Source organism: Siphateles boraxobius, unplaced genomic scaffold (assembly GCF_051911475.1).
Source record: "Siphateles boraxobius isolate OS27281-9 unplaced genomic scaffold, OSU_SipBor_1 30, whole genome shotgun sequence".
NCBI classification, from domain to species: Eukaryota; Metazoa; Chordata; class Actinopteri; order Cypriniformes; family Leuciscidae; genus Siphateles; species Siphateles boraxobius.
The window spans coordinates 17,284,505-17,301,533 of NW_027508920.1; the positions used below are offsets into that span (position 1 = coordinate 17,284,505).

The window sequence follows — 17,029 nt, forward strand, 5'->3', positions numbered from 1 at the left end:
TGTGTAATACGTTCACTAAAAGAGCAACAGTTGGGTTCCACAAGTACAAATTGCATTAATGTTCTGCATGGGGAGATGCTATTTTAATGATAACTTGGATAAATGAAGACTATGGATGTTGCCCATCGATAGTGCATGCTGTCTGTATCTTTGAAAAATGGTGTTTAACAGCAAAGCACCACACTACCCATGAATGGACACATTTGTCATACACACACACTTTTATATACACTTAACATACTTTAAATGCAGAAACTGCAACTGTCTACTATTTCTTCATTTCATCACCTTTATGTTTTCCCCCAGTTTATTTAAATGGTCCTGCGGTGTGATCTAATTTTGCAGTATTTCCGGTCTTAAAACTGCATGTATAATTGCATACAAAAACGTGGTTTTAAATCGTTTTAGATTAAAAGACTGCATTATTCAACACGGATGCTTCTTTGGCTATTGATGTAGGAACTATTTACTGGTACTTCGCAGTATCCGGACTGTAAACACAGGCGTACCAGAAACGGTCCTTTCAAATTATCACTCCGGTGTTGCTCCGTTTCGAGAAGCGTAAATATGACAAAAATGCAACCGACATATTTGATTTACAATGTCTGAGGGGATTATAATCACGACAAATATTATCAATGATAATGTGAAGTTAATAGAAACATGTATGAGTATTTGAATAGTTGAAAAGACTGCTGAAAAGTGGATGTTTGCCAACACTAATATTACAAATGTCCCATGAGCGAGAGAAGAGTCAGAGCTGGGACTGGGACAGTCCTCAGTGTCGAGCCCAGCTAGACGAGGTGTTTTTCCGCCAGCATGACTACATCCAGACGGGCAGAACTGAACACAAGGAGTTCTGGACCTTCTTCGAGCGCTTCCAGAGATTCAAAGCCAAGAAAGAGATATCAGCATCCAAATCCAGCAGGCAAGAATCACACGAGGGAAAAGCCAGGAAGAAGTCTGGATCTGTGGATCTAGGGCTTCCAAAGGATTATGATGCCAGATACAGGATCAACATCTCCGTGTGCTCCAAAGACATAGAGGAGCGCCTGGGAGGATCTGCGCACAGGAGGCGCAGGGAGAGCTCGGGACCCGGCAGGCAGGAGATCACAGACTGCCGTCTTGCCCTTCTCCATTTCCTCGATTTCAACCAGAAGCAGAGCTTCAGCAAGCTTTCTAAGTTAAGGAGGGAGCAGAGGAGCCTCCCCATCTTCCAGTACCGAGACAGGATAGTGGAGCTGGTGAGGACTCATCCTGTGGTGGTGGTGGCTGGAGACACGGGGTGTGGGAAGTCCACACAGGTGCCCCAGTATCTGCTGGCTTCAGGGTTCAACCACATCGCCTGTACTCAACCGCGCCGCATCGCCTGCATCTCACTGGCCAAGAGAGTCAGCTTTGAGAGCCTCAACCAGTACGGCTCCAAGGTACAAAGATGTTTCGCAACATATATGTTCATAGGTCAAAAAAACAGTAATGTTTGGACAGGATGATTTTTATTACTGTAAGACAAGTCAACAATACTGAGGAAAAGGCATTTTTTGGCGTGGAAATGAGAGTTCGGGATCAAAATGTGCATAACTGTAATGCAACATACACGTTTGCACATGTGAAACGTGTTCTAGCTCAAGCACACCTGGTGCAACTAATGAAGCCCTTGATTAGTTGCATCAGGTGTGCTTGAGACAACACCTGTTTTGCAGATTTGTGCTGTTGTGAGGGACTCTATTCAAGGGGTTGAATAATTTTGAGTGCACAAGTCATTCAAAGTTGCATTTTCAGTGTAATTTGGGGAAACCATTTGAAATATTTATTGTGTTGAGCTATTTCAATTTCTTTTGTTTGATTTGTTCATTCCAAACAGCTGAATGTACATTTTGCCAATAGACCTAATTTACAATGACAAGGAGGAAGAAAATTGATGCAAAATTTGAACGTTGAGAGTTAAAGATTCGCAGTAGCTAAATCTCTTGTGAATGGATTGCAAAAACATTTTTGTCTTGTATGTTCTCCAGGTTGGGTACCAGATCCGCTTTGAGACCAGCCGCACCACAGCTACCAAACTCCTGTTCATGACCGAGGGTCTCCTGCTCCGGCAGATCCAGCAGGACGCTTCCCTGGGCCAGTACCAGGTGCTGATCGTGGACGAGGTGCATGAGAGACACCTGCATTGTGATTTCCTGCTGGGAGTGTTGCGTTCCCTTCTGCCCCTGCGCTCAGACCTGCGGCTGGTCCTCATGTCGGCCACCATCAACATCAAACTCTTCTCCAGCTACTTCAGCGACGCACCAGTTCTGCAGGTGCCAGGCAGACTCTTCCCCATTCAGGTGAGCTCTCAAAATTACTTACTGTTAAAATACAGTGTGTTTTTGAAGTGGAACCTGCGCTAATGTTTTCCTATCTTCTATATTTTAAAAATATTTAATAATTTTCCAGTTTCATTCATTTCATGATGTTATTGTTTTAGGGCGAAATATATATATATATATATATATATATATATATATATATATATTTTTTTTTTTATTTATTAAAAATTTATTAAATCAAAAGAATGTTATGATCCTATTTTCTCTCTTTTTAAAACATTTAATCATTTCCCAGTTTCATTGATTTTTATGATTTTAGAGTTTTAGAATTAGATTATTTTAATTAAAATTACATCAGTAAAATGTTACAAGACCCTATTTTCTGTTTATTTTTTTCAATATTTAATGATTTATAAGTTTCATTCACTTTATGATTTTAGAGTTTTAGAACAAATTTCAATAACATTCTAGAGACCCTATTTTATGTTTTTTAAAATATTTAATCATTCACAAGTAGGGCTGGGACAGTCACCGCATCACCGCAATACCGCGGTCACGTGACTCCAACCGCGGGTCTGAGCTCGTCACCGTCATCACCGCAAAAAAAACATTGGCCTGCACATGTGTGCACGTTGTGTCTAATGACATGGATTCATTGATTCTAATGACATGGTTTATGTCTAATGACATTGTGTCTTATATGGATTCAAGGTTTTCGAAAAACAAAACTTACCATCAAAAGATGTAGCAAATCCGATCTTTCGCGAGTTGGGGAGCGCAATGTTCCATGACGCATAATAACATTCCATTCGTGTTGGAGATGCGTGGATGGGCTAATATTTCATCCGCAACCGCATCGCAAAACTCATCATTCCCCCACCATCCATCTGATCCAACGTTTATGACCAATGATCAAAGCCGCACCCGCCCGCCATCTGCTGATTGTTTTAAGGTCTATTGGCGATGCAAGGCGCTGCTACCGCGAGGCTAGAAAGCTCTTGGCTGTTCTAGAAAGGAGACTGATCCAATGCAGCAAAGATATTTAAAGGCTAAAGCCCCTAGTATAGCATGTTGGCTATGTTGTATCCCCAGAATTTCGATTGGCGCACAGACACAAAAATAAATAAATAAATAAATAGCCTATATAAAACGCACATCGGCAAACCTGACCTTACCTCACTAGACTGATGTAGCCTAAAATTGTATCATTTCGTTTTGAATTTTGTTTAAAAGTAGACATTTCAAGCTTTCTATTTATTATTAAAGGGATAGTTCACCCACAAATGAAAATTCTGTCAGTAATACTCCCCCTATGTTGTTCCAACCCCGAAAGACATTTGTTCATCTTATGAACACAAATTAAGATATTTTTGATGAAATCTGAGAGCTGGATCACTCCTCCATAGGCTTCTAGGGGATTGAAACTTGCCGGCCCCGAAAAGTTACTAGAGACATCGTTAAAATAGTCCAAGTGACTACAGTGGCTCAATCCTAAGTTTATCAAACGACGAGAATACTTTTTTGCGCAAAAACAAACAAAAATAACAACTTTATTTTAACTATTAATTTCCTTCTCTGTGGGCTTCTAGTCAGTTAACGTAGTGTGATTGCGTAGAGCTACGTCACACGTAGTCTCACTATTTGCGGCCTCTGATTTACAACACAGAGACACTGCGCTATTAAACTAGTGAACTCACTCGAGGCCCACAGAGAAGGAAATGAAGAGTTAAAATAAAGTTGTTATTTTTGTTGTTACTTTTCGGGGAACAAGTTTCAATCCCTTAAGAGCCTATGGAGGAGTGATCCAGCTCTCAGATTTAATCAAAAATATCTTAATTTGTGTTCCGAAGATGAACGAAGGTCTTACGGAGTTGAACAACATGAGGGAGAGTAATTACTCACAGAATTTAAAGCGCTTTACCGTTATACCGTGGGAATTTCTTGCTTTTCAACCGTGGTTCGAAAAAATCCATACCGCCCCAGCCCTATTTACAAGTTTGTTTTAGGACAAAAATATTCTATTTTAAATTTAGATTAAATCAATAAAACGTTAATAAAATGAGTCCCTATTTTCTGTTTTTAAAATATTTAATCAATTTCAAGATTCATTTATTGTATGAATTTTATTGATTTAGGGCAAAAAGAATATTTTATTTAAAATTTAGATTTTGTAAATTGATCACAGTGTAAGTTTCTCCTGTGCTGTAGGTGATCTATCAGCCCATTCCTTCAGAAGAGCAGGTGTCCCGCTCTGAGAAACTGGACCCGCGGCCGTACCTGCGTGTGCTGCAGGGTATTGACCAGCGCTACCCCCCGGAGGAGAGAGGCGACCTGCTGCTGTTCCTCAGCGGAGTGGCTGAGATTTCCACCATCCAGGAGGCCTGTCAGGCGTACGCCACACACACACAGCGCTGGATCGTCCTCCCGCTGCACAGCACGCTCTCACTGGCTCAGCAGGATAAGGTTCATTCAGGACAGACACAACACTCAGTCATTCATCATCATCTTTATGCATTAGATGTTTTGATGATTAACTTTAAAACTGTGATTGTCATTTCTGCTTTTTTTTTATTAGTTGCAAAATGTTTGGCCTATTTATTTAGCTATACACTACCATTCAAAAGTTTGGGGACAGTATAAATTATAAGTTTTATTCAGCAAGGATCCATTAAATTGATCAAAAGTGACAGTAAAGTAATGTAAATGCTATTCTTTTGAACTTTCTATTCGTCAAAGTATCCTGAAAATGAACGTATAAAGGTTTCCACAAAAATATGAGGCAGCACAACACTTTTCAACATACTCAACTGGAGTAATGATGCTGAAAATTCAGCTTTACCATTACTGGAATAAATTACATTTTAAAATATATATGTATAGAAAATGTATTATTATTTTTTAAATTAATTTATAAATTTATTTTTGCTCAAATAAAAGGAGCCTTGCTGAGCAAACGAGACTTCTTTCAAAAACATACCTACCCCAAACTTTTTAACGGTAGAGTATATAGAAAAAATATGTCAGTATATAAGCGTGAAGTCATTTTTCGATGTGTGAACTTTGACCTTCAGGTGTTTGACATTTCACCCCCGGGTGTGAGAAAATGCATCATTTCTACCAATATTGCTGAGACCTCAGTCACTATAGATGGAGTGCGCTTTGTCGTTGATTCAGGTAATACATTCTGATTGGTGGAAGAACTGGAACCTGCACTAATGTTTTCCAATTTTCTCTGTTTTAGCAATATTTAATCATTTTTACAGTTTCATTCTTTTTGTGATGTTATTGTTTAAGGGCAAAACATACATATTTTATTTAAAATATGAATTAAATCAAAAACAATTCATGAGACCCTATTTTTAAAATATTTATTTTCAAGTTTAATTTTATGATTTTAAAGTTTAAGAATAAAATTAGTTTATTTAAAATTTACATTGAATCACTAAAATTTTACAAGACCCTATTTTCTATGTTTTAAAATTATTTAATAATTTACAAGTTTCATTCATTTTATGATTTTAGAGTTTTAGAACAAAGTATTTTATTTAAAATGTATATTAAATCAATAACATTTTTTGAGACCCTATGTTTTTAAATATTGAATAATTTACAAGTTTCATTCATTTTATGATTTTAGAATTTAGAATTTTAGGACAAAAAGTATTTTATTTAAAAAAATAATAATAATTAAATCAATAAAACTTTATGAAACCCTATTTTCTATGTTTTTAAAATATTTAATCATTTTCATGTTTTGTTTATTTTATGAATTTTATTGATTTATTTTATTTAAAATTTAAATGAAATCCAAAACATTTTATGAGACCCTATTTTCTATGTTTTTTACATATTGAATGATTTTCAAGTTTCATTTATTTAGATTTTAGAGTTTTTGGACGAAAAGTATTTAATTTGAAATTGAAATTAAATCAGAAACATTTTGTTTGAGACCCTGTCACCAATTTTTTACATGATTGTCGTTTCCAAAATACATCTTAATTTTTTTTCTCTTTGATGTTTTATAACAGGAAAAGTGAAAGAAATGAGTTTTGACCCAAAGGCCAAGATGCAGAGACTGCAGGAGTTCTGGATCAGCAGGGCCAGTTCTGAACAGAGGAAAGGCCGCGCAGGCAGAACCGGGCCGGGAGTCTGTTACCGACTCTACGCTGAATCCGATTACGATGCCTTTGCCTCATATCCTGTTCCTGAGATCCACAGGGTGGCGCTGGACTCCCTCATCCTACAGGTGCTCTCTCACATCTTGAACAAAGTGCTTTTTTTATTGAAGTAACCTCATAATTTTTTGTGTCAAGGGGCGTATTGTTCTCAGATAATTATAATAATTCGGTGAGACGCTGGACTAAAGCATATTGCAAATGTGTTTGTGCAGATGATGAGCATGGGTCTGGGTGACCCTCGCACTTTTGCCTTCATAGACCCTCCTCCCGCTTCCAGTATTCAGACTGCAGTGACATATCTGAGAGAACAGGGGGCGCTAGATGAACACGGGGAGCTCTCCTCCATTGGCAGGCTGCTGGCTCAACTGCCTGTGGATGTGGTCATTGGTAAGGAACCCGCAGCTGCAACTGTTTTGTGCAGTTAGTTGAGCTTGCTACAGTATTAATGGCATTATAAATGTTCCTACTTGTGTTTGTCCAGGAAAAATGTTGGTTTTGGGTTCTGTCTTCAAACTGGTGGAGCCGGTGCTGACGGTTGCCGCTGCTCTGAGTGTCCAGTCTCCATTTCTGCGCAGTGCTCAGCACAACCCTGACTGCGCCACCGCTCGCCAGCCCCTGAACAGCAACCAGGGCGACCCCTTCACACTGATGAACACCTTTAATGCCTGGGTGCAGGTCAGTCTGGGCCCTTTTGCCTGCTTTATTGTGTATCAATGTTGGAAACCTGCATGAACATTACAAGACTGAACCTGACGTGATTTTTATATACAGTATATAAAAAAATTGTTTGTACAAAAATTACATTGTTATATCTATATTCAATAAAAATGAAGTAGATTTAGAGAAGGAATGCTATTTTGAAATGCATTCTGTGAATGAAATATTCGTTTCGTGAATGTAATATTTAATTTTGTGCGTTAATATGAAATGGAATGTACCAAAACATTTCTTGAAGGAAATATGCATTTCACGATAGACAGATTTTTTCGGTCCATGACATTATATATTATATATGATAGTCAGAGAGAAAAAGTCCAAGAGTTGTGAGATGTTGACTCAAATTTATGTTAACTCATTGTGAGTTATTAACTGAATTTTGTTATAAACACTCAATTCTGAGAATGAAAGTCTGAATTGCAAGATATAAACAAAAAGTATTAGTTCTGAGATGTTTACTTTAGAATTGCGAGATATAAACTCGGAATTGCAAAAAACAAACAAAGCCAGAGTTGTGTGTTATAAACTCACAACTCTGAGAAAGACAGTCATAGATGCGTAATGTTAACTCAAAATTGCGAGATATAATCTCAGAATTACACGAATAAAAGTCTAAATTGTGATGTAAAAAGTCATAATGACTTTACTTTTTTAAATTTCATGGCGAAGATGGGGTTCCACACATCAGTCCTGTCGTTCTTTACCTTTATAATGCATTTTATACAAAGGCATCTTATATGGCATTCAACTATTGTGAATGGTGTTTGATAAGCAGATCATTATTTTTTATGTGACTTATTAGTTCTAAATCGGCAAAACTGGAATTAAACACTCTTGTCTAATTTTTTTTTTTTTACTTTGTGATGTATTTGGACAATTGAAAATGTTATACTATTGTCTAATTAGTTTAAATCAGTCATTTCAAAGGGAATTTAGGCACCACCAATGATCATGCACAGTATACATATTTTTTTGATATTTGCTAAAGGTTACATTTAACAGTGTTATTAAATTGTTACTCTTTTTAAAGATATTCTTAAAGGGTTGGTTCAGGATTTTGGACGTCGGACCTCATTTCCAAGTTAGCCTGGGTGTTATTTATCAGTGGAGACAGTTTTCATACAAATTTTCATCCAGTCCTTCCAGTTGCACAGTTCGCCGGTGCTAGGCTAGCGCGAGTCAACGGTATCTGCTAGCCTGCCATTAAAAACAGTTTTACCCACTCCACAGTACACCAAAAGCAAATCAATTATAACGCCAGACTATCGATGTAAATGTCTGTTGAGAGAATAATTTTAGAAATCAAACTACCCTTTCATCGCATTGCAATAGTTATACTTTGTTCCCTGTATTTATTAGCACGATCTACAGCAGCGGCGGAGTGATATTAAGTTACCTAGGCAACCGAGAGAGCCGGTACACATGACAATCACGCAAGTGTATTTCCCTGCCGCTGACACTCAACACTACAGAAGCAGAATATATCACCATGTTGCCAATTCCTTCGTTTACAATCGAATGCTTCAATATCATTGTTCAAGGCTACTAGCAAGCTAGACGTCCCGACTGTAGTGCACTTCTGTTCTGTGTTTTCTTTTCGGCGCAGTACTACTAACCGGAGCAAAGTAAAATTCCGCCGCTTCTGAACAACTAGTTCCTGTAAATGTAATGCGATCATTGAGATGCAAGAGTAGTTTGATTTCTAACATTATTCTCTCAACAGACATTTACATCGATAGTCTGGCGTTATAATTGATTTGCTTTTGGTGTACTGTGGAGTGGGTAAAACTGTTTTTAATGGCAGGCTAGCAGATACCGTTGACTCGCGCTCGCGAACTATGCAACTGGAAGGACTGGATGAAAATTTTTATGAAAACTGTCTCCACTGATAAATAACACCCAGACTAACTTAGAAATGAGGTCCGACGTCCAAAATCCTGGACCAACCCTTTAAATCAGGAGAAATGAGAAATATCGGCTAATATAAATGAACAGGTGAAAGCAGACAGAGGAAGCGGCTCCAGGAAGTGGTGCAGAAGGAGAGGACTGGAGGAACAGAGGCTTTACGAGATGGTCAACCTCAGACGACAGTTCAAGGTCAGCAGCAGCTGGATATCTCCATGACCTTCTAACAGCTCCTGCTGCGGTCGTGACCCATGTGACCGATCTTAATCGCGTTTTCTTCTGGTTCCTCACAGGAGCTGCTGCGGACTCATGGTCTTCTGGAGGATTATACGGGCAGCAGGACGGAACCGCAGGACCGAGCTCGACGCAGAGAGAGACTCACAGAGAGACAGAAGCTCCACCAGCTGAAACGAGACCATGAGCTCCAGGAGAACACCAAGAGGAAAGTCCTCCGCCTGGAGGAAGGGCTGGAGGGAGACGCCTCGTCTGGATCTGATGGAGAGGGAGCGAGCTCAAGCAAGAAGAGGAAAGATGCTTCCGAACAGACCGTGGACATACAGGTGCCTCTGATGATTCTGATTTTAGAGCATGTGGGGAAAAGAAAGAAGAGATCCCACACATTCTTAATTTAATGTACTCTACCATTCACATTTGTGGTCAGTACGATTTTTTTTTTTTTTCCTAAAAATTAATCCTTTTATTTAACGAGGATGCATTAAATTGATTGAAAGCGAAGGTACAGACGTTTATCATGTTATAAAAGATTTCTGTTCTTTTAACTTTCTATTTATCAAATAATCCTGAAAAAAAAATCCTGTATTTTTGATCAAATAAATGCAGCTTTGATGACCCCAAACTTTTGAACGATAAATAAATATCATTATTTTTCAGTACTGTTATAAGATTGGAATTTTTCAGTATAACTGAAACTAAAACCATAAAAAAAAACACAGGAAAATTACTAAAACTTCAACTTTAATGAACAAGAAAACTGAAAATATAAAATAAAATGAATTCAAAATATTAATACAAACTATAATAGTATATCAATGATGCTAAATAACACTGATTCACATTACAGTAATGACAAAATTGCGGAAATGTTTAAATAATTTCACTAGGCTTAATATTGGATTTAAAAATAGGCTTCATTTATTCTTTTATTTTATTTTATTTTTATCTATTTTGATGTGAAATATGACCCAGGCTTTGTGAGATTCACTCATACTGTACACTTTCTCTGTATCCTTATTGGTTGTCTGGCTCTTATAGGAAGTCAAGTTCAAATTGCGCCACAATGTTAATGAGCTACAGGAAGCTGCATGTGCCAGTGCAGCTCTGTCGTCCCGTCAGCAGGCCCTGCTCAAACTGGTGCTGTGTCGAGGTCTCTACCCACAGCTCGCCATGCCAGATGAGCACAACGCAACACGCAAAGACTCAGAGCAGGTAACGGCTAAATACACATTGAAGTGCACCTATTGTGCTTTTTTGGATATTCCCTTTCATGTACTGTATAGTATAGCTGTTTGTGAATGTAAAAGGTCTGCAAAGTTTAAAAGTTCATGACAAATGGAGTTATCTTCCTAAAGAATGAACTGATTCTGAAACGAGTCTTCAGTTATTCCAGACTTACTTCCTGCTCGAATCTACATAGGTTTGTTACACAATGCTAATCTATTGTCTTCATCAGCTGTGTGCAAACAATACTTTGACCCACCCTCAAACTGTAGTTGTAGACTAGAAGAGATTGGTTTGTGTTATCAACATGTCAAGATGCTGTTCTCTGCACAGCGAAAGCAATTCCTCTGTTCGTATCACTGTGTTTACAAGCGCTGAGGAAGATCAGGAGCTGAAATTCAGATATGGTAATTGCCGTTGGGTTTTCGAAAACGCGCTTTAAGTGCTAGACCAATCACAACAGACTGGGCCATCTGACCAATCAGAGCAGAGTAGGCGCTCAGAAAGGAGGGGTTTAGAGATCTAACTGTTTCTCTTTATTATGAGAAAATGTAAGTGTTTTTTGACCTTGGATGCATTTAAACCGATGGTAGGAGACCTTCAAAACAAAATTAGGAGCATAAAATAGCATAATAGTGGCACTTTTATATGCATAGTAATATCAGCCAACTTTGGACAGTTAACTTTTTTTTGTGTGTGTGTGTGTGTGTGTGCGTGTGCGTGTGCGTGTGCGTGTGCGTGTGCGTGTGCGTGTGTGTGTGTGTGTGTGTGTGTGTGTGTGTGTGTGTGTGTGTGTGTGTTAGGTGTTCCACACACGTAATAAACAAGGTGTTGTGATCCACCCAACCAGCGTGTTTGCCATTGACCCTGAAGTTCTGCACGTCGCCGAGCACGAGTCCAGCGAGTTTGGTACACACTCCTTTTTGCAACAAGACAGGCATCGTGACTGAAACGCTCCTCTTTTTCAATGTTGCACTCTTACGTTCTCTCTGTAGGTGCTGATAAAGGGCAGAGCAATAGGCATCAGTTGCTGGCTTTTGTTACTCTGCTAGAAACAAACAAGCCTTACGTCTCAAACTGTGAGCGTATTCCAGCGCTACAGGTCAGTGAACTGAGAGAATTATAACCATTTTTTCCACCTTATTTTTAATTTAAGAGTTGGACGGGGTCATTTGTGAATTGAATGTGCTTCCGGTCTCATCCGCTTTAATCAGAGTCTCAAACATTCACAGAAAATATGTAGCTTACTTCCACATTGGATTCACAAGTTGCCTGCATTTTTTAACACCCGATTCAGTAAAGGAATTATGCAAATTTCAGAAAATATCAGAGAGGAGCCATGCAGACCATGTGACTGTGTGCCAAAGTCAATAAGTCTCTTAACATATCAGATCATTTTACCTTTTTATAACAAGGCAAGATTAGTAAAGGTTTTAAAATGTTAAGTGGTGCAGCTCTCCTAAATATTAATCATGTTTATTAAGAATTCATGATGTTTGTAAAATAAAAAAATAAAAAAGGTTGTACCCTGAAAAATGTATTAACTTTTTTGAGAATGATTCAAATGTGGGCACTTATATATTCAATGTGTGAGGAAAAATGTAAAAAAAAAAATATTTCTTGATGGCTACACTTGACATTTTTATAATCATTAAATTTAAACTTGAAAATGCTATATTGGTTGCCATTAGTTACCAATACCAAGTTTTCAAAACCAAGAAAAATCTAAAGAGTACATTATAATTTTAAAGTTTGGAGTTAGTAAGGATTTTTAAAGACATTTTATTGCAAGGATGCATTAAATTGATCAAAGTGACATTTAAGGCATTTATAATGTTACAAAAGATTAATTTTAAATAAGTGCTGTTCATTTGTGCTTTCTATTCATCAAAGAATCACAGTTTCCACAAAAATGTTAAGCAGCCCAACTGTTTTCAACATTGATAATAATAAGAAATGTTTCATTAACACTAAATCATCATATTTGAATGATTTCTGAAGGATCATGTGACACTGAAGACTGGAGTAATGATGCTGAAAATTCAGCTTTGCATCACAGGAATAAATTACATTTTTTAATATATTTATATAGAAAACATTTCACGCAAAATTACTGTTTTTTTTTTTATATATATATTTTTGGATCAAATAAATACAGTCTTCTTGGCGAGCATAAGAGACTTCTTTCAAAATCTTACCGACACCACACTTTTGAAAAGTAGTGTACATTGCTAAAACTTTTTAAACTAGATTTTTCCTTTTCTTAATCTTGAACACTCTTGTTTGTCGTTGACCTCTCTCCTGTAGGCTCTTTTGCTGGTGGCCAACTCTGTGGACACTAACGCGGACTGCACGCGTGTGGTTGTGGACGGCTGGCTGGAGCTGGGCTTGACTGACGGGGACGGGGCCATGAAAGTGCTCTCCTCGGCCCTCACTCTGCGGGGGGAATGGGAGAGACAGCTTCAGGCTCAGCTCGGACAGGGCGGCCCGGGTAGCTCCGCTGGACTCGGCCTGAGTGGGCCCAAAGTTTCCCGCAGAGAACTGGAGAAGCTCTGTGAGGGACTTGTGCGGTTCCTGCTGTATACTGAGGTAGCGAGGCAATCTTAACAATAGATCTGTGTTTAATCTGGAAGTCACATGATAATGATTTTCTCTCATAGGTTAGTTACAGTCTGAGGCGTCTGGCAGGGTTGCAGTCTCAGAACCTGTACATCGGACCCCAGAAGGATCCGGATCTTTCTTCCGCTTCAGCTCTCGGCTCTCTGTTCCCTGGCATGAAGGCGGAGCCAGATGCAATTAAAGGAGGCCTGCGTGTGTGCAGCTACTTCACTTACAACTGTCTGTGTGTAAGTGTTCTTTCCTATGGAAGTTTGTGTCCACCACGAAAAAAAGAAAGAAAAAAATATATATATATATATAAAAAATGGTCATTTTAACTTATTATCTCACATTGTCTTTTTTGTAAACTCAGAATTTCGAGAATGTCAAAATTGTGAGATGTAAACTCAACATTCTAAAAAATTTCAAAATTGTGAGATGTGAACTCAGAATTCCTAAAAAAAGTCAATATTACGAGACGTAAAATCAAAATTATGAGAAAAGTCAGAATTGTGAGATGTAAACTTAGAATTCCGAAAAAAGTCAGAATTGGGAGATATAAACTCAGAATTAAAAAAAAAAGTTGAAATTATGAGACGTAAACTCAAAATTATGAGAAATATCAGAATTGAGATATGTAAACTCAGAATTCACAAAAAACTTCAACATTGCAAGATGTAAACTCAGAATTCTGAGAAAAAAGTAAGAATTGAGAGATGTAAATTCGCAATTAGGAGTTTTTAACTTGTAGTTGTGAGATGTATAGACCTTATGCGCCAGAGAAACGAGCGCGCACCATCTGTAGAATATTGTCTTTGAACTTCCGTTTTTGCAATAGCTCTGTATATCTCTATGGTATCGCTGTTGAAGTGTAATTCGATTTTTTGTAGAGTAAACGAAAGTTATCATGATAATTGTTTGAAGCGGATATCATAACAAATGTCAGTAGACCGGCAAGATTTTAAAAATGAGCGGTTCATTCATAAATCTGTAAGTTCTTACTTTCATGCTGTGGAAATACAAACCGAAAGTCAGAACACGAGTTCAGTGCTGAAAAGGGGCGGGGCTACATAAGGTCTATATACTCGTAATTGTAAGAGGGAAAAAAGTTTGTTTGTGAGAAGTTGCAATTACCTTTTTTTTATTACAGAAACAAGCTTCCATGCTTTCCTGTATGTGTGGAAAGAATGTGCTCAAAAGCCTTCTCTTCCTTACAGTCCTTTAACACCATCACTTCCTGTCTTTTTAATGTGTGTCATGTAGGACTCTAAGGACTTGTACAGCGAATGTTTACGCAGTTTTTGGAGCTGCCCTCACTGTGACCTTTATATGCCCCTGACGCCCTTGGAGCGCATGCAACATGAGGTCTCCTGCAGGCCACCAGAGGAACAGCAGCCTGAGGAGGAAGCAGGTGAGCACTTATCAATCATTTCATCACATAAACCAGCTTTTGTGTAAGATGTCTCTCTACAGAGTCCTGCAGTCATGATGTATTGTTGTAGGCCCACTCTCGATGTTTGCATCACCCTCTTCAGAAACCTAATAGGATATTTCTATTGGATTTAGGATTATTGCAGAAAATAAACTCTGTGACCAATAAAGGTTTATGAATCTTTCACGTATTGTTCATCATGATCATTTTCACAAATGAACAAGTTTTATGAATTTTTAAGTCTAAATACAAATGCCAGAAGTAAAAAGCTAAACGTAAGCTATAACTACACCAGTCACATGACTTCAACGTCTCTACCATTAAAGGGATAGTTCACCCAAAAATGAAAATTTTGTCAGTATTTACTCTCCCTCATGTTGTTCCAACCCCGTAAGACCTTCGTTCATCTTCGGAACACGAATTAAGATATTTTTGCTTAAATCTGAGAGCTGGATCACTCCTCCATAGGCTTCTAAGGGATTGAAACTTACCAGACCCGAAAAGTCATTAAAGACATTGTTAAAATAGTCCAAGTGACTACAGTGGCTCAATCTTAAGTTCATCAAGCGACGAGAATACTTTTTATGCACAAAAACACAAAAATAACGACTTTATTTCAACTATTCATTTCCTTCTCTGTGGGCCTTGAGTGAGTTCACTAGTTTAACAGCGTAGAGCTTCTGTTGTTGTACGTCACACGCATCACACACGACCAGCGTCGGCCAATAGTGAGCCTACGTGTGACGTACACTGACGTGTTTGCGTACGCTATTACACTACGTGAACTCACTCGAGGCCCACAGAGAAGGAAATTAATAGTTGAAATAAAGTCGTTATTTTTGTGTTTTTGCGAACAAAAAGTATTCTCGTCGTTTGATAAACTTAGGATTGAGCCACTGTAGTCACTTGGACTATTTTAACAATGTCTTTAATAACTTTTCAGGGAACAAGTTTCAATCCCTTAGAAGCCTATGGAGGAGTGATAAAGCTCTCAGATTTCATCAAAAATATCTTAATTCGTGTTCCGAAGGTGAACGAAGGTCTTACTCCGTCAACTCTCTCAAAGCTTCTGTCAACTCTTTCAGTCTTTATTTAAAAACTATTTCCCTGTACGTTTGAGTCGGAATAGTCCGCAAGAGCATGATAATAAACACAACGAGGCTGTAAAAGCAGACCAGTGAATACATGACTTTACCTGTTCGGCTGATGACATTTATAACCTCTGTTGTCCCGTTTAGCCACTTATTTGCAGTCGGCTTTTTTAAGTTAAGTTAAAACTTTAAAAAATCCCAATGGGAATTTACTGATGTGTTTTATGCAGAATAAAATGTGAAAATATATTGAGCTTGTGCTAACCACAAACCATAAAAAATACATTTTCATTACTTGAAATAAAATAAACATTTTATCTGAAATAATATAAAATGTAAAAATAATTAAACTTATTTTATTTCAGCCAGTTGCCAAGGAAACATTTCTCACGTACTAACATAACTAAAACAAAACCTGAAATTAAAATAAAATAAAAAAACATTTGAAATAACAACTAAATTATTAACTTTAACTTAAATAAAAACTAATTTAAAATATTATATATTAAATGAAATAATAATAAATATATATATACACATACATGTATAGTGTATGTCTACACGTCTGTCTTCTCAAATCATATCAATAACATTTTCACCATTTATTTTAGTAAGTGCTCTAGATTTGCACTATCACTAATCAGTTCTACACAGTAAATGCTTTTTCTTTGTTTTCACAGAGCCTGAAAGTGTAAAAGCATCCTCATCGTCTTCATCAGGTCTGACCAGGGTCTATCACTGTGATATCTGTAATAAAGACCTGACTCTCACCTCAACTGAGATCCTAAAACACAAACGCCAGCACCTGTCCTGAGCTCACACATGCTCAGACTTTAAGACCTTCTCTGTCCATCCAGCTCCTCTGTCTTTAGAATCAATCCATTACATTTTTAAATAAATGTGAAAACTCTCTTGATGTAATTCTTCTACTTGTTTTTAATCTAGTGTACTTGGTCCTGGAATTGCATTACACTGACTGATGCGGCCCCTTGTGGACAGTCATGGATGTGCGTACTGAAAATTGGCTCCACGTAGTGGTCACAGTGAAGACTGGGTAAACCCAGCCAGACCAGTCACAGTGATTATTGTATACATATCTGACAGAACTGTCAGGAATTTTCTCTTAATTTAAGAAATGTTTATTTTACATTATTTTCAAAGCTGTTAAATCGATTAATCGTGATTAATTGCATCTAACATAAAATTTTGTAAATATATACCATATATATATATACACATAATAGTGTTTGTTAGATGTAGTATAAAAATTAGTTATACTGATTTTAATTTACTGTTTCGGGGGAACATTACTTCCCCCGAAACAGTAAAACAGTCTTAGTT

General features: G+C 37.6%; 1 protein-coding gene across 1 annotated transcript; it reads left to right on the forward strand.

The window, feature by feature from the left end:
- The first annotated feature begins 493 nt into the window (after positions 1-493).
- On the forward strand, positions 494-16,604 carry dhx34 (DEAH (Asp-Glu-Ala-His) box polypeptide 34). Its single transcript, XM_077248361.1, has 16 exons — positions 494-1,427; positions 2,016-2,327; positions 4,518-4,772; positions 5,381-5,483; positions 6,338-6,555; positions 6,700-6,874; positions 6,969-7,162; positions 9,200-9,301; positions 9,403-9,669; positions 10,382-10,555; positions 11,371-11,476; positions 11,563-11,669; positions 12,875-13,156; positions 13,228-13,413; positions 14,429-14,576; positions 16,369-16,604. The coding sequence occupies exons 1-16, from the start codon at positions 732-734 to the stop codon at positions 16,500-16,502; spliced, it is 3,459 nt and encodes a 1,152-aa protein (XP_077104476.1). The 5' UTR covers positions 494-731; the 3' UTR covers positions 16,503-16,604.
- Positions 16,605-17,029: the final 425 nt, after the last annotated feature.